General features: G+C 38.0%; 1 protein-coding gene across 2 annotated transcripts in view; it reads right to left on the reverse strand.

Annotated features, from left to right (window-relative positions):
- Positions 1-20135, reverse strand: part of LOC116350430 (unconventional myosin-VIIb) — a 50029-nt gene that overhangs the window by 20184 nt on the left and 9710 nt on the right. The window contains exons 3-10 of one of the 2 annotated variants that reach the window (XM_031782226.1): positions 14016-14264; positions 11290-11572; positions 10316-10691; positions 9744-10222; positions 9444-9682; positions 6583-9377; positions 6150-6512; positions 3649-6050 (exon numbers count right to left, since the gene is read on the reverse strand). In XM_031782226.1, the coding sequence (XP_031638086.1) occupies positions 3649-6050; positions 6150-6512; positions 6583-9377; positions 9444-9682; positions 9744-10222; positions 10316-10691; positions 11290-11572; positions 14016-14170 (7092 nt within the window). In that variant the 5' untranslated portion in view covers positions 14171-14264. The remainder of the gene's footprint in view (positions 1-3648; positions 6051-6149; positions 6513-6582; positions 9378-9443; positions 9683-9743; positions 10223-10315; positions 10692-11289; positions 11573-14015; positions 14265-20135) is intronic. The other variant, XM_031782224.1, reaches the window with a different exon arrangement.

Here is a 20135-nt window from a genome sequence, read left to right on the forward strand (position 1 = left end):
GTGTGCAAAAAAAGCGAACATGATCAGATCTGGTTTCTAATGTGCGCGTTCGACTTTTTGTTTTCTATGTTAGGCGATTCGTCACTTAAGCAAACTGGTTTCTCTCACTCGATTCGCAGATATGAGTCTCGTACATGCGCGGCTATCACAAATAAAACTGAATTTAGGTCAAACACATATCGTCTGCACTCACAAACAATACCAGCGCAGATATTAGAACAAACGCACCTGCACCCGAGACAGTTTGATCTTTTCACAAGTCAGTTTTTTGGGGTTTTTGGAGTAAAAAAACGTTGAAATCTTTTGATTCACTGATTTGAATGATAAATTTGCAGAACAAATATACGCCAATGAAGTGAGAAACAAACAATTTTTTTGTCATCTGAACTGTTGAATTGACCGATTGTTTATCGCTTTTTAGCAACTTTTTTCTTCACAAATGTTTTGTATATTCAAATGAACCGCTAGAGGTATGAAAAAACACGAAGGAATCTCACACTTTTTTTGTGAAGAAATTCACACTTTTTATCTTTTTGTTTATTCACTTGAATAATGCGAGCTGCAGACATTAAAAAATATGATAAAATTGATTGAAATGAGTCGGCTCTTCACAAACTTTTGTGTCGATTGTTCAATTTTTACGGTTTTCGAATGGAAAAGGTGAATTTTGATGATTCTCATCTGCTCGAATCTTTCAATGAAGATTTAAATCGAATGTGTTCACTAAGACGAAAAGAAGATTCACTTCTGGTTAAAAATTTTTGCTCTAAATTCACTGTCATCAGCAATCAACAGTCAAAACTGTCTTTTCCCCGTTCTTCAAGCGCCTTGTTTTTCCCAAACACTGAGTGCGCCCCGTTTCTTTTTTTTTCAATCTCAAATGGTCATTAGTGGTCGAGAGGCGAAAAGTGACTAAAAAACCGTCGAAAAAAGCGACTCGAAATGAACGAGCGACGAAAAAAAAATTGCACACCAAAGTTCTGTTAAGCGTGTGTGATAATAAAATCACAACTGAGTGGCTGACTGACACAAGTGTGTTTGACTCGCTTTGTGTAAGTTCGCACGGTGAGCCGTGAAGAAAATAAATGTGTGTGTGTATGCAACGATTTACGAAGAGATGGTAAGATATAATCGACAACAGCAACAACAATACCAATTTACTAATGCTTTCCACGAATCTCTGTTCGAGCTATTTTGATCTTTAATGTAAAACAACATAGTATTTGTTTATATACTTCTTCTCTTTCTGTATTTTGAATGAATAATAAAAAAGAAGATTGTGCTACAACTGCAATTGCAACGTTATGTTTGATGTTAAATGGTGATGGTAAAAGCAATCCAGCGATATTGCATCAGATGGTGAATGAGAGATGAAATGTAAAATGGCAATCAGAGCGTTTGTACCTCTTGGATATGTATACACAAAAATGGGCTCCGTTTAAACAGGCCCCGTTTTTATAGATCACCAGTGAGCCATTCCATTTATGAAAGTCGGAGCTACAGCAGCGGCAAGCACAACGGTTTCTCGACATTTTCATCGATGTACATATTACAATCATTCAATAGAGAATATAGTTTATCGGGAACATTTTCGTCTTACGTGTGCAAACACATATAATGAGAATACGATGAATAAACGATTCAAATCGGCACGAGTAACTGTTTAATTGAACGCAACAAATGATTTCTATGAATAGAGTACGAACGATGCCGACTAGCCAATATTTTTCCATTCCACTTCATCTAGAAGACTTGTTTCTATTAACGAGACACAAGTTTTAGATGGGAACATTGCAAGCGATGCATGCAAATACAGACGCTGTTTTAAACTTTATGAATTCAAGGAGATTCAGAACAAATATGAGATTATTTATTATGAATGTTTCGGGAATTGATTCGAGTCAAACTCGATGTGCTGGATTTTGAGGCACAAAGTAAGGCAGCATAGTACATATGAATCGTTGCGGCGAAAAAGTAGCTCTTATTTTTCTCCAAATAATACTGCAACATAAAGTTTTTTTATGAATAGTTTATTTGTTGTATTACAACAAATAAACCGTGTGAAAAAAGCTTCATGTTGCAGAATTATTTGGAGAAAAATAAGACCCACTGTTTCGCCGCAACGATTCATATGTCCAATGAATCGCACTGTCATTTGTGAAAAGAGTATTTCTACTGAATAAAATCAGCTTTTGCTGAAATAAGACGAAAAATTGTCTTGCCTTCTCTATTCGACTAAAAAACGCCGCTTAGATTCTGATTCAGTGACTTTTGTACGTCTGCCAGAACAATTTTTGAAGAAATTTCATTTTAATAGACTAGCGCGATAATTTCTTGTAAAAACAGGATTTTTCAGGAAAAACTCCATTTCCAGCAATGAAGCAAACTTTTTCAAACCAAATCTCCACTTCTCAATCAGAAAAATTCACAAAATGTCGTTAACAACTCAATTTTCATCGAAATGGAGTTCAATAATCTTTCTCAAAATTCATTTTTCAAAGTCAACATCTGCAGATTTAAATAATAAGGTTTCTCAATATTAAATCATAATTTCTGAAAACCCAATTTTTTCGAACGAAAAAGAAAATCTAATTTTCTGCAAAAATTATAGATTAAAAAAAAGATTCTTGGAAGAAAAAAACCTTCTGAATTTATGGTGTTTAATTAAAATTGGAGGCAAAACACGTTCAAAACTAGCTCCAATTTAATTTGCTTCACTACTTTTACGCGCAGTCGCATTAGATTTTCTCTCACTTTCCTACTTATATTATCTCTCTCCCTCTCTCTCTCCTCTCTCATCTCTTTCTCCTTCTAATTTCTCCCTCTCTTTCTCTATCTATTTATCGCTGCATCTATCAAATTCTCGTTTATTCTCTCTCTTTTCAAAATCCAAGGTAAATATTTGCTATTCAGCTCAGTGAAATGGTTACATAAACATAAAAAACCACTTCGCTTGGTCAGTGGCTAGTTTTGGCTAGCGCAAAAAATCTCTTGCATATTTTGATGAAATTGCGTTGATAATTTGTCAGAAGTATGTGTTTAATTGGCGATAATGTGTTTCATTTAAATAGTGGTCAATGTGCTTTAGTTTTCGGTTCGCTCATGCTTATGAGTTTATTTTCTCTCGTATATGTTAGATAAAAAGAGAGCCTAACAAGTAACAAGGTAAACCAGCTAATTGAATTACCCACTTAGAAAGCAATTAGTCAAACAAAATGAAAACAGAAAGGAGAATATCAGCAGCAGTAGATGAAATTGTGATAAAATCAAGTGAAAAATGGTTTCGTTTTGTTGCGATCATAATTTAATACCTAAACAGACCGTATCACAGAAGGGAAAATGTATTTGGGTTTCAACACCAAAAAACAAACATTGAAAGGCAATTAAATGTGTGTGGGCGACAACGATATATTGATCTTTGCAGTTTCTTATCTTAATGGAAAAATGTTTAAAACAGTCAAAGGCGTTTTAACATGCTGAAATTTTCAAAGCCACATATTTCTTGATGTTTATCCAGAAAATCGTCGTTTTAATAACAAAACTAAAATGGAACGTAAATTGCACAAAAATACACCAAAACCTCAGAAATATATCAGAAATGCCAAGAAATGAAATAAAAATAATTTATTTAAAAAATGCGTCGCTTACCTTCTTATACTCCTGACAGAATGTCTGAATCGTAATTTGAATAGCGGTAGCCCGTGGTGCATGAAGAACGATGCGATTACCATTCTTCAAATTAAGTTGAAGTGCTGCCGGACGCGGCAAGGTGATAGCCCCTTGTAGTTCGGCCAATGGCACAGAACGAACAACGCTGACAAATTCCGGTTCGCGGCGTGCCAAATAAACGCCACTATGTGAAACTGCCAACAAAGTCACCTCTGGAAATTGTGTTGAACCGCTAACAATGAATAATCTGGCAAAATACAATGGCCAACCACGGGCCATGTCAATCATGTGACGCTTTACAATGGCACGAACTTGTTGATTTTTCAATGTTTCAACGGTGACACCGTGACCAGCCAGTAAATTCAATGCATTTCGTTTTTCTTGCGGTGAAATGCGTAAGCATGATGTCAAACCGAATACATCGGCTGCCACTTGAGCGAAAAGTAAATCAAGTGTTGCTGGCGAACTAATCGATTCGGTTGGATGGAATACTTCTTTACGTACACGTAATTTCCATGGCACACGATTATAAGTTAAACAAGCTGCCGCTGGCAATTTTGATACCGGTGGCACTGGTGCGGGTGGTGCATTTGATGGCCATTCAATGTCGGTCATATCGTCCGGTTTATCAGTGCTTTGTGTGATTTGTGTTGATGCTGAAGTTTTCCTCTCTCGATCCATTCGAGCCATATGTGTTTTGAATGTGGCCCGTTCAATCATTTGAGCTGGTGATTTTTTGATTGCCTTTTCTTTTTCAAACAATTGCACTTTGTTTGACGATGACGGTTGATACACTTTTTGACTTTCACGTTCACGTTCGACTTGCTTCATTTCATAGATGCGATCGTGTTTTTCGCGTTCCTTCATGCGTTCGCGGGTTTCGCTTTCACCTTCCACTTCATTGCGGTCCCAAACCGATTCGCTGAAATTCTCTCGATCACGTGATCGCGATCTTGATCGTGGTTCACGTTCATTTTTCTCCTTTTTATGATCGAAAATGTCATGTTTGGCCGCTTCGGCTCGACCCCATGAATCGTATGTGTCTTTTGAAATTTCGGAACCATTCCAATTCTGTTGCGATTGATGAATACCAAAGGTGTCACGGTCATGCCGTTTCTGATAGAACGACGGAATTTCTTGTTGTTCCTGTTGTTGCTGTTGCTGCTGCTGCTGCTGTTGTTGCTGCTGTTGTTTCTGTATGGGTTGCATCATACCAGGAATTGGTGGCGGTGGGAATTTCGGAGCTGGTGGAATGACACCTTTTGCCGCTTCCATTCGTTTAACTTGAGTTCGAACCGATGGCAAATCTGGTTCATCCAATTTATCGCTCGATCCAAACATACCACCCAACTGTTGTTGCAACATCATTCGCCGTGCATCTTCCAATTTGGCCGGTGCACGTTGATTTGATTCGGTGCTCGTTGATGATCGCACCGAATGACCCGCGGTCACTTGTTCCAAACGTTGTCGCATTTCTGAGCTCAATTTCAATTTACCCACACTACCCGGTGGCGGACGATCAGCTCCAATTTCGAAACTTCGACGCCCCGCCTTTGTAACATGTGTTGTTGTTGTTGTCGTTGTTTGGATAATATTTTCTTGACTGAATTTACGTGAATTTTGTGCTGGCGTACTGGTTGCACTCATGCCATTTTTCACAATTACATTTTCCACATTTTCGAATTCATCCCATTCAATTTGAGCGCTGTTCGGTGAACTGGTATTCGATTGTGGTGTATTTTTTCGTTGATTTTGTCGCATTTTGAATTCCATGAAATTTTCATCGGTTGGCGCTTGAGCACTGCTGCCTTTTGGTGGCCAAACCCATTTGCCAATGCGAACCGTTTTGGCGCGACCGTATGGATCGAGGAATGGCCGCGAACCAGACGGATCGTTAAATTCAATTGGCGGAGGCATTGGCGGTGGTGGTGGCGGTGGAACATGTGAATTACTTTCAGCAGAAGACTTTCGATTTCGATCGAAATCACCATTGAATGGCGAAGAGGATGGACGCGATTTGAAACTTTGTTTGCGTGGCGTGATTTTTGAACTGGACGCAGTGCCAGTGTCTTGTTGACTTAGGAGCGTTTGTAAAGCTTGATTTTGAGCCAACAATTGTTGTTGAATTTGCAGATTTTGTTCCATTGCCGATCTTAAGAAGGCTCGTGACAAATCTGTTTTGTCAACCGATGATGTTGATGTGAAGTTTTCGGGATTGGTTCCCATTACTAGGACTGGATTCAGTTTTGATGGCGTTCCATAGCCATTTGATGAACTTTGAGTTTGATGAGCGGTACCGCCTCCTTTGATTGAGTCAGCCAATTCGGTCTTTTCGGTTAAACGTTTTAGCGAATCATTTACGAAGATCGGCTGGAAGAGCTCTGAAATTTTCGAGAGAAACAAAGAAGATTAGAAAGGATTTTTTTTGGTAATTTTCTTTAGAAAAAGTCTTCAAAGATCAAAAAATTCACGTGGCTTACCTGTAATATAGTCGTCTAATGAAATTCCGGAACTAGTCAAATCTTCGACTTCTTTATCAATGTTTGTGTCGTTTTCTTTACCATCATTTTTATGGCCACCTCCTTTAATTACGCGTTCCAATTTATTTGCTGATTGTAAATCGTCAAAATCTTGATTAATTTCGGGTGCTTCAAAGAAATCCGATCGTCCACCACGAATACTAGTTGATAATGATCGCGCATCGGACAATTCGTCCAACGAACCATCCAAGACTGGACTGAACAAATCATCCAAGTATTGATCAACGTCTGAGAATTGATCCACGTTTGAAGGTACACGAACGCGGCGCACGTGACTTGCAAGCGATGGAGCTTCACTTGTGTCTGCAAAACAAAAGAGCATGTTATTAGAGAAAACCGTCAAATATCGGACTTTGATCCATCTTCAACTTACCCGACATGGCCGATGATCTGGTCGCATAATCGGTTCGTTCCATATACTTATTCGAATGTCCGGCCGATCGCCTGCCTGCATATTTCTGATACCGTGGTGTTTCTCTCAACGGTGCTAATCGTTCAACCGAATGATATCTATCGTTCAATCTGCTCTCCGACAATCCCAGTTCGGCCAATTCTTCATTTTCTTCATCTTGTTCGGTTTGTGAAATAACTTCGGCATTGCTATCAGCAACACTTTCACCCGCCAATAAATCGTCCATTGATTTCGATCGTGTTTTCTCCGTTTCAAAGTATCGATCATTAAGCGCTGAATTTCTCGACAATAGATCATGTGATGTTTTGCGTTGAACGCTTTCAAAATTGCGATTACCAAATTCGGGTTTGTTATCAACCACCGGCTGTGGAATGGGTTGTTCTGCAATCCGTTCATTCATCGAATGTCGTTTCATCGGTGGTTCGGGTGGTGGTATATTCGGTCGTTTTGGATTTGGACTTTCCGGTTCTTGTGCAACCGAAATTTTCGAATTCTTTCGTCCGCATCTCAATAGATCGCTACGAACCGTTGGGAATGCTGGACAAAGTTCTTTCTCTGAAATCAAATCCAAAACGAAATCCAAACCGTTTGAATCGGATACCAATCCCGAATCGTCAAGTACAACCGTCCATCCTTGTGGTGGCACGGTCAATGATGAAAGTGCCAAGGTGGCCGCCTCTTCACACGTCGTCCATGAATCAATGGCAACCGTTTGTGTTGCATCGTCTGGCAATGTTAAACTGAGTGCAATGTCGGAATTTCGTGCATTTGCACGCCATTCCAACCAAGTCGGTGGATACAAACGACAGGTACTCAATTGTGATGCAGAATTTCGTAAAAGCTTGCGCAATAGTGATTCTTTAATCGGCAACGGTGCATTGTCAACGATAAATTTGATTAAATATTTATGCAAAGCGGGACCCGGTTGGAATGACGACAAACAATGACCCATCAACTGCCACAGGCGAATTGATTGCATTTCATCCATTTTGTAGACTTGATTACAGAGTTGAACGTAAATCTCATCACGTACGCTACGCGATGACTGACCTTTATGCACAATGTAGTCAGCGAGTGCCTTTTCTTTGGCACTGTCCAGATTTTTATCGTTTGCCCATCGTAAAATCAATTTAAAGACGGCCAGCGAACTTTGGAAGTCTTCATCCCGTGATGCGGCTCGTGATAAGAATGGTGTCGTGATTGGTTCGCGACGTGGTGCCAATTTTACGCCATTGCAATAAACCGAGCTGAATTTACTGAATGCAAATTGATCCAAATCACCCGGCAAATCGAATGTGTTCGGTGGCCCAGGTACGGTTCCGACGACCTTAACCAAATTACGATCACCATGCAGTGAACTCCATCCGTCTAACTTCGAAAAGATGAATGCCAATTCAGCCGGGACGTCCAATTGAACGACATGACTTCGTTCTTGTTCAACGGCAGCCATTGCCTTCTGGTGTCGTTCTCGTTTTGTTCGCTCCAAATTTCGTCGACGCTGTAATTCAGCCTTGAGCTTTTGATACATTTTTCGTTGACGTCGTCCACGATACAGTGCTTGCAATTGAACGGTTCCACGTTTCAAATTGTGATAACGCTTACGATCACGATATCCTTTCCAAGCCGTTTGAATTTTGGTCGCTGCACGTTTGCGCCGCAATGAATGCTTTTTGGTCAACATCTTACGAACGTTTCGTTGAATAATGACGGCCGCATCACGTTGACGTTCACTGCGATTACTTTCCAGCACACGATGAATGGCCTCGCGTAGAAAAACACGAGTGGCGCCCAATTGAAAATCGGGCCCATCAACCGGTGTTGCTGGAATTGTTTCTAGCACACTTCGGCACAAATCACGATACGGTGTACCACGGGGAAGTGGTGCTTTTAGCATGTGACGATACCGTTCGACAAAATGTTGGAAACGCAATCGAACCGGATAGCCTTTTTGACGAATTCGAATTGTGTCCAGCATGCCCAAGTAACGAAGTTGCTGCAATACACATGGCATATCCATGCGCAGTGCATGTTTATCATTGTTTGGTTTCACACAACGTATGAACCATGGATTACATTTGGCCATCGATTGAAGCAAATGCTGCAAAGAATCCGAAAATCGGGCAGCAACCGTTGGTGTACGCGGTTTCATTGTGACAAAACGACCATTTGCACCGCGTGGCAGTGATTTTGTATTGTCTCTCTGGGCACGTAATTGTTTGATAATCTCTTTCATGATTGGTAGGTCGCTGGTGGTGAGCAATTCAAGCACATCCGGTCGAACGGCATCACGATTTTTCTCCAAAAATCCTTCGACATTGTACCAAACTTGACCGGCATAGTGCGTTACACCGAACTCTTGGGCACCGATACGCGGACGCGAGTACAGTTCGTTCAGGGCGTGATTGTAGTGACATTTTTCCAAAAAACTTAAATCACTGGCACGCGGAAAATTCGATTCGTCGTCCAAGAGATGGAAAATGCCAACCGGTTTCTTGGCCAATAAGTGTATTACCGGCAAATTATCCTCCCATGGCATCGGATTCCATTCTAAACGCTCACGAGCGTATTCGGCTTGTTCCAGTTTGAAGACATGCTTATTGAAATACAATTGGAGGTTTTCATTTGCATAATTGATGCAAAGTTGTTCGAAACTATTTTCGGGAAAATCTTCGAAACCGAAAATATCGAGGATTGAAATGCGAAATGCGTCGTGAGTTCCACCTTTGTGCACAATTGAATTGATACGAGACACCAACCTGGGGAAGAGCAAGAGAAGCATTAAAAAATCGTTTGACAACGGTGAAATTTAGACTTGAACAAACCAATTAAAAAGACCAGAATAAAGCACTTTGGCGAATGCATCCCGAGAGTCGAGTGCTTGATCAATGCCCAATGGCGTATACAACCGTTCGGCTCTTGTTTCTGTTACTCGAGTTGTAAGTGTCCGATATAGATCCTCGTCGGATATTTGTAGTAAATGTGCTGCCCATTTGACTTCGGCATCAGAACCCAATTCAACGCCTTCTTGTCCGTGTCTTAACTGACGACGATGGAAGTAGATCTACACAAAACAAAAAGACAATTCAATTTCTATTTTTCTCTCATCGAAAGATGGTTCTTACATTTCCCAAGTGCAGTACCGACGCCAGCATGCGTATTATTCCATTTTGTTCTTTGTCGGAAACGCCCAGAACCTGCATGGCACCTTGAAGTGATGCCCAATCAACGCGGCCCGGTCCACAGTCCGATCCGCCTTGATTCAAGTAAAAATACTTGTTAACATCGAGCAATCCGTATTTGGCGCGTTCATTTTCGCTCAATCCGCCAAATAGTTCATAAAAAACGTGATAATTCCGTTCTCCCGGTGCGTGTGTAACGATGCGAGACTTTTCCAATAGATATTGTGTAATTTTTGCCCCAACAATGGCACCATTTTTAAAATAAACTTCAACATATTTCCCAAATCTGGATGAATTGTCATTTCTGGTTGTTCGTGCATTACCGAATACTTCGAGTAATGGACCTGCTTCGAGTATTTGTTCAGTTATAACAGCTGATGCACTTCCACCGCCCGGCACCACAGCTGCCAAATATTGCATCACTAGTTTCGAAATTTGAAGAAGAAGATGATCAGTGACAATAACTTTTTAAGTCAACAGAAGCAGAAAAACTACTTTAAAACCAAATGACTCACCTAGTTTCGTTGATTCAGTTTTTCCGGCACCGGATTCACCGGAAATTACAATCACTTGCGGTGTTGGCAAAGCAGCATGAGCTGCGGCTGCAATTGCAAATAAATGCGGTGGCATCGTTCCCAACGGTTTGCCAGCATATTTTTTCGCCATTTGAATGCCATACGAATCGGGAATCATTTTGTATGGATTGACAGCAATCAGTATGGAGCCAGCAAATGTATAAATTTGACCGGCATCGTAACGGATCCGTAAGTTCCATAGTAGAGACGCTTCGTGCAAGTCTTCTAATTGGGTCATATCATCTACACCACCACTGCCCAGATCCTGGCGACGTTGGAGGCTACCTTCACCAGGGCCCAATGTGAAGGTCTGTGGCTGTAAGAAGGGAAGAGGGGTTTAATATTCAAGTTCAAAAATTGATGAGCTTTATTCAATCATTTTTTTTTTGAAGGAAGTTTGAGCTTTCAAAGAGAAAACGGAATTCTTTCATTCTTTACAATTAATAACCAACATTTCATTTAAATCATACAGAAAATATATCATTTTCAACTTAAAACAACCACTTTTTCAAATTCTTTGAACACTTGACTAGTTTAGTCACAAGAAATGACATTTTATCTTAAAAAATTGAGTTTTCTCGCGTCCTTTCAACGGAATTTTGAATTAAATTGGAGAAATTAACGATTTTCTTTGGAAAATTAGACTTTAAAATTTTCAATATTTTCATGTAAAAGCACGTTTTTTGTGAAGAAAACTAAAATTTCGCTTCAAAAATCACTATTTCCCAGAAAGATTCAATTTTTCACATGAAAATCACACTTTTCTTGAAAATAAATATGAACGAAGACACAACTTTCAAATATATCAAAATAATTTTCCTCAAATTGGCTTAATTTTGATCAAAAATTGTAATTATTCTTATTTTTTCAGTAAAACTCCAGCCTTTTTCTATTTTATCTTGCTTTCAAATTACATTTTTGGCCAAAACATCGCTGCATAAAATGGTCAATCGCTTCACCATTTGTGGTACTTTTCGTTTCGAACAGCTGCTGTGTCTTGAATTAGATGAATGTGATGTCGATCGTCGTTCAAATAGATTAGTGTCAATATTGGATAGATCGTCAATGCTAGAGCACCGTTGTCGTCTCAACACCGATTCCGATAGAATCGGTAACGATGACACTGACGACGGACTACTAAGGCCCGAGCCGCCTTTTTGCCATGGTTCCAAATGAAAGCGCACAATTCTCATTGAACTCGTTGTATTTGCGTTAAAAATGTGTCGTACACATTTCGGAAACTTCAACTTGAACTAAAAAAAAAATTGCACTATTTTGGCTTCATCTACACTCTCCTATTACAATTGATCAACTGAAAGCTGGATCGTTTGCTAACCGTTTGAAAAACAATCTAACCGTTGTGCATCGGAATGTTTGTGCGCAAAAGAGTAAAAAAAAAAAACAACTTGAACTTGTTTACACTAGAAGAGAATCAAGTTGTTTTGAGAAAAAAGAGAACGGAGATTGCACATACGCGGAACTATAATCATAATCATCAGCAACAACAAACGGGCGTTGTGTATGTGTGTGTGTGTGTGGTTTTTCTATATATTTTTTTCTAGCATATTAACTGGACATTTATTGCAAATGCAAGAACGATCCACATATTATTGCTTTGTGATGCAAGCAACAATATACATCGGCGGTCGGTTGGAGTGAAGGTTACTCACATTTGCTCGCATTCGCCGAACGAACTCGTCGCTGAGCCAGTTTTGAGCGAAAGATCGCTTTACCGCAATGATCGGTACCGATGGGAGATGGGCGGTGGACGACGGCGGTTCATTGTGCGACAAAACAATTGCAGTGATGTGTGAACAATATTGAGCGAATGAAATTGTTTTTTTTTTTTTGTTAAAGAGAAGATCGAACATGGGAAATTTTCGTGTGCAAAACATATTTTTCAATTCGAATTTCTGGTGAATTGAAAGAAAAATTTGAATCGAGAAGCAATCCGGCTTCACATATATGCAACATTGTCGACTCGACGGAGAAAAAACAACAATACGGAAATCTCGCTCAAACAATAGAAAATGTTATCATTGGCGACACGAGTATTATGGAAAGTAGGCGTGCTTACGGTGCTTGTGGAATTTAAGTTGAGCGATGATGAAAAACTGTTTCAATTCACACATATGAAAATCGATCGGAATGGATCAGGTTTTGTCTTTCCCTTCAAACAACAATTAAGATTGCAAGCACTTGAGGCGATGAGATCGTTTTGTGCATGTGCTTAGAAAAGTTAGAGAAGGTAAACAAACAGCACAAAACACCGAGGTAGAAGAAAAAGGTAAATAAAAAACTGGTTACATAAATTAAAACCTGATTCGCCGTTTTCAAGTGTTATGAAATTCATTTGAATTGGCTTCCGACCATTTTTTCCATCATTCAATCCGCACATTCGAACACTGTTTGTTGATTAGAAGAACCTGATGCTACTTAACCATGTTATAGATCGATCGAAATGTCAAATGTGAGTAGAAGTAAATTGCCATCTAGTAAACGCCCAATCAACGTGTCTTCTCTTCAAAAATAATGTAAATATCAGTGAGAACCACTGAAGAATGTGAAGAAAAGCGCTACAACGTCGCTCCGAAAGGAGAATCCAAAAAGAATGCGCGTATTAAATGTCACAATTTGTAAACAAAGACCATAAATTGAAAGAAGGCACCTTAACCAAGCACCATTCGACGATGCAACCGAAGAAGAACGTCAAGGCAAACCAGTTTTTGGTGCTGCTCACAACGAAAACGACCGAAAAAAACAAACAAAAATAAAGATTATTTGTACACATCGAACGATGTGCTTCACTTGCACCATGTTTAAAATACACACATACACAAAAATACGTTTAAATAGCATTTATGGCAAACCAGAAAAAAGTAGCTGAATGTTACGGGATTTGCTACGAATTGACATTTATATTTTGCGATTCGCGGTTAGACAGCGAATGAAACTACTTTTTTTCACTGAATTGCATCACACACGCTATTCACATGAAATTCTCGGTTTGGTTTTAGATGAATATGAACAGAAAACAATGATTTACATTGATGTTCATCTCGTGAATATTAAATTTATGGTTTTATTGAATAAAGACTTTGAACTTTCATCGTTTGAAGCTGATTTTCTGTTTTTGTAATATATTTTTATTCCTTGGACTTTTGGATGTTTATTTCTAAAGTGAAAAAAGTGTGGTTTGTTGAAAAAATTAACGAATTTTCGTTCTGGAAAACGACTCTTCTGTGTGTCTTATTTTTTTATAGAAAAAATTATGAAAAAATAAAAAAAAATATTGATTTAACCCTTTGGTATGACTTGAAGACCAATTTTTCAATTCATCGCCAGAAATTCGCCTTAATGCATCATTCAAGCTCACTTTTAGTCATAGAAAATTCCTTTTCTCCACGAAAATTCGCTTTCGTCTCTAAAAATTCGCGATTTTATCCAAAAGTCTTCAAAAGGTCAAAGACTTTTCCAAAAGTCTTGTTTCTTTTCCGAAAGTCCTCTTTCTTCTCTGTTAAACCCCATCTCATTTTTTGCCAAAAATCTTATTTTAGCGACGAAGAAAATGATCAGTGACAATAACTTTTTAAGTCAACAGAAGCAGAAAACCTCAAATAAATTCCTCCAAAAAAACTACTTCAAAACCAAATGACTCACCTTTCCATTAATAACAGCTTGAACGATGATGACTTGTGCGGCCCGATGAACTTCTTGAATTTCCCCTGGCAACGGATGGCCGATGTTTGTATCGAACCAAACCAAGTCTCCTTCCGACCACTCCATGGTCTCCATTACACTAAATTGTTTCGGATTTTATTTTCTTCGAGTAAATTGTGTTTTTTGCTGGATTTTAAATCGTTGCCACTTCACGACGCATCGTTACAACCTGCAAGACAGAAAAATGCCAAGAATTAAAAAAATGTTTATTGAAATGTTTTTGAGCACAAGCATGCATTTCAAAATGCACATTAAAATGTTTATTATTAATTGAATTATACAATAATAATAAGTGCGACATCGAACATGTTAATAAATGATAGCTTGCTTATAAATGGGTTCATTTTATGTTCGTACATTTACAACGTGTATGGCGAGATAGAAAAAAAAGAAACAAAATTCTTTCATAATAGTAATAATAATAAGTTTTTCGCTATTCGAACCAGTTTGGCTAGGTAGCATTCCATCGTGTAGCACAACGACGACAGCAATCGAAAAATTATGTGTTCAACACACGCCATTCGAATGGAATTTCGCCCTAGGTACTTTCAACGCGCTTACTTTTCGCTTTGTTTGTGTGTACCTGGTTCGTTGCCACTCACATTGCACAATGGCGTAAATATTAATTTAATAATATCTATCGGTCTATATCTAGCCGCAAAAATATTAACGAAATGAAAAATTAATCGATTTTGTTGGTTTGACAGTGGAATGTGTGTGATTACAGATTTTATGAATGAAAACCCTTGTGGGCCTTCAGCCATGTGAAATGCAAATCAACCGCGAACTCTTTCACACTGCGGTTATGACCACAATAATAACGGTAAATCGATCGAAATGAGAAAGGTGCTGCGATGCTTGTGAATGAACTCGTCATCGGTCAACAAGTCTTATCATTTTACGCAATTCATTGATTTGTTTTTTTTTTCGGCTTTGTTTCAATCAAGCGGCCCATCAACTTTATACTGCCTAACAAATTACACCGTTTTATTTGAGGCGAATGGTGTTTTGTTTTTCTTGTTTATCATTTTGATTTTACGATCATCTTTTATTGCGATGAATTAACCGATTAATTTTTGAACGAGAAATAAAAAATTCCAAAAGACATTTAGCGAATCGAAAGTGTTTCTGGCAATTCATCATGTTGGAAATACACACAAAAAAAGAGAAAAAAAACCGAAAGGGAACAGGTCGAGAGAGGTAAAAAAAAGCCACACACACATCATCGAGATAAAAAATTTACACTTGATCACATCGCTCAGTCATGGAGTCAGCCTTGTTTACGGGTTCGTTCGGCTTTAAATCCACTCATTTATGCACGATTAATGCGATTTTGTGGTCAATGAAAATACAGTGGAGTTCATGAAATCACGAAGCAAACGAAAGAGAAGATCAACGATTTCACTAAATCTTTCTCTTGTTTCGACATTTTCTCTCTTCATTCAGTTTTTCTTCTCTTCTAAAGAGCGCATTCGGTCCCTTTTCCATGTCTTACTCTGTTTTATTCTCTCTTTCTCCCTTTTTTTCTTTTTCTCTCTCTCTTTCTTTCTCGTCTCTCTTTTCAACTTCTTCTGTCTCCGTCTCCTATTTCTCTTTCCTTCTCGCTGTCTCCCTCTCGCGAATTTTTCGCCAATCCAACAAATCCGTCGTAAATAAAAAAAAATCTTCGTAAAATTTATGAACTGCAATTGTAGACCTGCGGCGCATACGGTTTGGAATTTCTGCATTAAAAAAATGTGCATATGGATTCGATGACCCACTTACACGGCTCGACAGAGCATTGAACTCTGATACTCGCGCCGTTTGTACATCTGTGTATATGTTTGCGCTAGTCCGCTCGGTTTCAGTGTGCGACTAAGCCGCTTTCATATCAATATGCAATGCGTTCAATATATATACATATATTCACAATTTTAACGTGAGTGGATTTTTGACGACAATTTTTCTGCTTATTCTAATGCTTCTTTTTTCCCCATTCTAATAATTTTGCTTAGATTGACCGTTTTTTTTTCTTGGTCAATTCGAAACAATGCACTCGCTCGCTTAAACAACGAATAAAAAAGCAGAATGAAAAAAATTCTATTCATTTCATACTTGAGTCACGATTTATGTATGGAAGCGAGTGAACGCACACAATTTAACAACAACGCCTTCATTGTTTTCGCGAAATGCTTTGACAAACCCAAAAAAAAACCTACAAAAAGACAACGATGGCTCACCAAGTAGAACAAATTTTACATATTGAATGATATACACCGCCGCGATTTGATTGCCACATCATGCGCAAATATTTAACTTGCAGATTTACACATGCCAATGGTTTCAGAATGGGAGAATGCACGATGAAGGAGACACGAAGTAAATACGAATGACTTTTGAGTGACTTACCACACAATAAGAAACAATAATAATCTTTCAAAAGTCCAATAAGAAATTAAAAAAGACAGATTTTCGTCGAAAACATCAAAGTGAATCGTTCGCCGAAGAAAATTCCACTGAAAAGAAAACTTGGAAAGGCGGTGACAAAACACTCTCTTTTTTATATCGTCAAGAAAAGTAGCAATAAAAAAAGAAGTTCGTTGAATGTTTGTATTCATCATCATCAATACGACGAACGGCCGTTTGTCATCGAAAATCGATTCACACTCAACTGTGAAAAAGAGTCACAAGCACCCGTCAATTTGCATGCAAGTTTCGATTTTGCAATGAGTATGCAATTGTTATTCAAATAAATTGATTGTTTTGGGATCAAAAATTGGATGCTTGTCGACCGAGTGCACTGCTTAAAGTAGGCCAAGTCAAATGCTAATTGAATCATGCTGGAAAAACAACGATTTGCATGAAAATTGGTGAATTAGAGAGTGGGGCGTGTGGGTGACGATAAATCGACCATGTATTTTGTACTACATGCACTCTATGCAATTACATATTTGTGAGTGTCTGGCGCAGCACAGTGTCTGTTTCACTCGGCAGCATTTTATCGGCTGCAAAAAAATGCAAGTTTTCCTGTTTTCGACTTACGAGTATATTTGATGTCTCGCGCGCGCTTTCGTTTCGAAAAGATCGCAACTTTGATTGCCATATTTTTATTCAAGTGAAAAAGAAAACCATATTTGTGTTAAATGTGTTTTTCCTTTAATCAAAAATCATGTACACACCAAAAACCAATTATGCCACACCATGTAAAGCGATATTACAATTTCTTCACTTCTTTCACTTATTTTTTTTTTCGTATTTGCGATATAAATCCCGATTTGGATGTTGGCGGAAATAATAACAATACGGCAAAATACTAAACCAAATGAAAAATGCGTGTTTTTCAAGTGTGGGCATGTAATTTGATTACACTTTTGCTTTTCAAGCATTTTTACACAGATTCGGTGGACGGTTTTTTTATGTTTGGGTCTTGTTTTTCCCTTTTGGGCTTTTTTGTCTCGTTTTTCTCTCGGATTTTTTTTTCTTCTGACGGGCGTTTTTGTTTCAGTTTTTTTGCACTAATTGTTGGGCTTTTGTACAGAGAATACATTAAAAAAATGTATTGTGCAAAACCAAGAGACAATTTGTTTCATTTTTTTATTTACAAAAAACGCTAATCCGTGCGCCTGCACTACGAAACAAAAAGAAAAAATCGGTAACTCTTTTGGAGCGATTTTCAATTTCGTACATTGTTTGATCGATGTGGTTGTGTATTGATCAAAATTTTTTTTGTGTTATTGTGGTCATATTGTTACATCGCGAATCGAATTTTATAACGTCACTTTTTCAATGGCGTACCGAATTGATTCTTTTCGATTTGTAGTTTTGGAAAGTTCAATGGCCCGCCGGCAATTTTTTTCTCTTCATAAACATTCGGTGAATTTTGGACACGATTCACTATAACTCCCTCTTCTTTATCTCTCCGTTCCTCTCTACCTCACCTCTCGTCTCTTTCATTATTGTAAGTGTGTCTCTGAAAAAATTGTAGCTTTTATTCTCGAAAGAAGCAAAAAACCAACATTTATCCCCTCAGGGCTTATGAGATTATTCAATAAATAAATTTCCTTTCAAGCCCGTCGTTTTTCGTAATCGAATGTAATAAATCTCTTCCCATAATCTCTCTTAATTGACTGTAATTAAAAAAATTTGCATCAACCATACGTCTCAGCTGCGATACTGTGTGTGTTTTGCGCCAATAAAACAATTGTTACGTGTCTGAGATTCATCTACCGAAAACAGTGTTCAGTGATGCAAATAACAATTTAGCTACTTTTTAATTGCCTGTGCACGGATGCTTTTCGTTACTCACTGGCGGATGTAAACTGCTACAAATTCTCTTCGATGATCGTGCTGTGCATGCAATCGTAACTCGTTTTGTCACAATCGTTGTTCGATACGTGGTTTGGTTTTTCAAGTCGCTGCGAAAAATAGAAATTGTTTACATGCATGACTGTTTGTGTAAAAGAAAAGTGACAATTTCATTCGACATAAATGATGACAAATGGAAATATCAAACTTCCGTAACACTTAAAAAGACGTTGCGGAATGTGGAATTGTTCCGAAGTTGGTATTTTGTCAAAACAAATGTTCGTTGAATGGATTTGGATCTGATAACGAGATGATTCATAATAATTTGAGTCCAACTCAATTTTTAACTTTCTCACTTGATGAAAGTCATCTTGAAAACACATTTGATAGAAATCGAAGCGGAAAACATCTTAATTTGAATAAAAATGAAATTTATTCTAATTTCTTTCGTTCGATTATCGGTTGTTCTCTTTTGTTTTTTCGTTTTCCCAAGTTCATCGAGATTTATCACACATTTTCTGCATTCAATTTACATTTCAATGGACTTAAACGAGCTCTAATTATTGCTTTCGAAGAGAAGATGTAAAATATTCAAAAATTGATAAATTTTACCCAAAAGACTAATTTTTCAAGAAAAACGTCTTTTTTTCGACATTTCAAGCAAAAATGTAGACCTTTTGATAGCTACAGTCGTTTGTTCTACGACTCTGTTTTGATTACGGGTCGCTAACCGAACTTGGTTTTGAAAGAAAAGAGTCTTTTTTCGAAAGAGACATGTATTTCTTCGATTTCCATTCATTTCCTTCCGTTAAAATGTGAGCTTCATTTTCGCCTGAAGAGAGAAGATCCAGTAAAGTCACCATGTATCTCTACTCTCATATTATTTATTTATATATTGACAGTCGCTATCTCCGACAACTCGTTCCATCTCTACCTATTTCCCGCTTCAAACGAACCACATCATTTCATCTCTCAAAAAACCAATTTCATGAACATATTACAAAATGAATCGGTTTCAAGAAGCCGTAGAATGGAGTCACGTGCTTGTAAATCAATTTCCGATCGCTCTCAATGGTGATCTTTGTGTGCATACACAGCACATCAGTCATTTAGCTGAATGCAAATCCAACAAAGTTTTAAATGTTACAGCATCACGACAATGGAGTTTGACTTTCCGTGTAATTGACGATGGAATGTAAACAAAAGCTATTCTCGTTTCACACGAACCGATTCTTTCAATCAATTTACATTGAGTATGTGGAAACCATTTCAAATTGTGTCGACCGAAAAAGTCACACGTACTCATCAAAAGCGTAAATTCATTGAGCATCCAATTCAATTCATTAGAACTTGTTACATTGTTCCGGCCAATGGAGTGCTTCTACAAGATGCTATTCACATTTACCGTTTCGATTTAATCATTTACGGCGAAAATCACAGAATGACGCTAATTTTAACGAGGCGCAAATGAAAATTTAACGCATAAGACTCGTTTTAGACCAACACAAATCGAATTTAAATTGAAGATTGAGTGAAAAATTCAAAGGAATAGATGAAGTTTTGGTGAAAATACTTCTCATTCAGTGAAATTCGCTGACTCTTGGATTGAATGAGATAAAGTCATCAAATCTCTATCATTCAATACTTTTTGGAACGAAATCGACGGTTTTCTATATTATTAAAATACGATTTTTTCAACAATTTCAAGAGGGATTTTGAACTTTTCATCGATTTCGCATCAAAGCTCTTAATTACT

Source organism: Contarinia nasturtii, unplaced genomic scaffold (genome assembly GCF_009176525.2).
Source record: "Contarinia nasturtii isolate CC-2019 unplaced genomic scaffold, AAFC_CNas_1.1 Cnas_scaffold_4084, whole genome shotgun sequence".
In the NCBI taxonomy this organism is placed as follows: Eukaryota; Metazoa; Arthropoda; class Insecta; order Diptera; family Cecidomyiidae; genus Contarinia; species Contarinia nasturtii.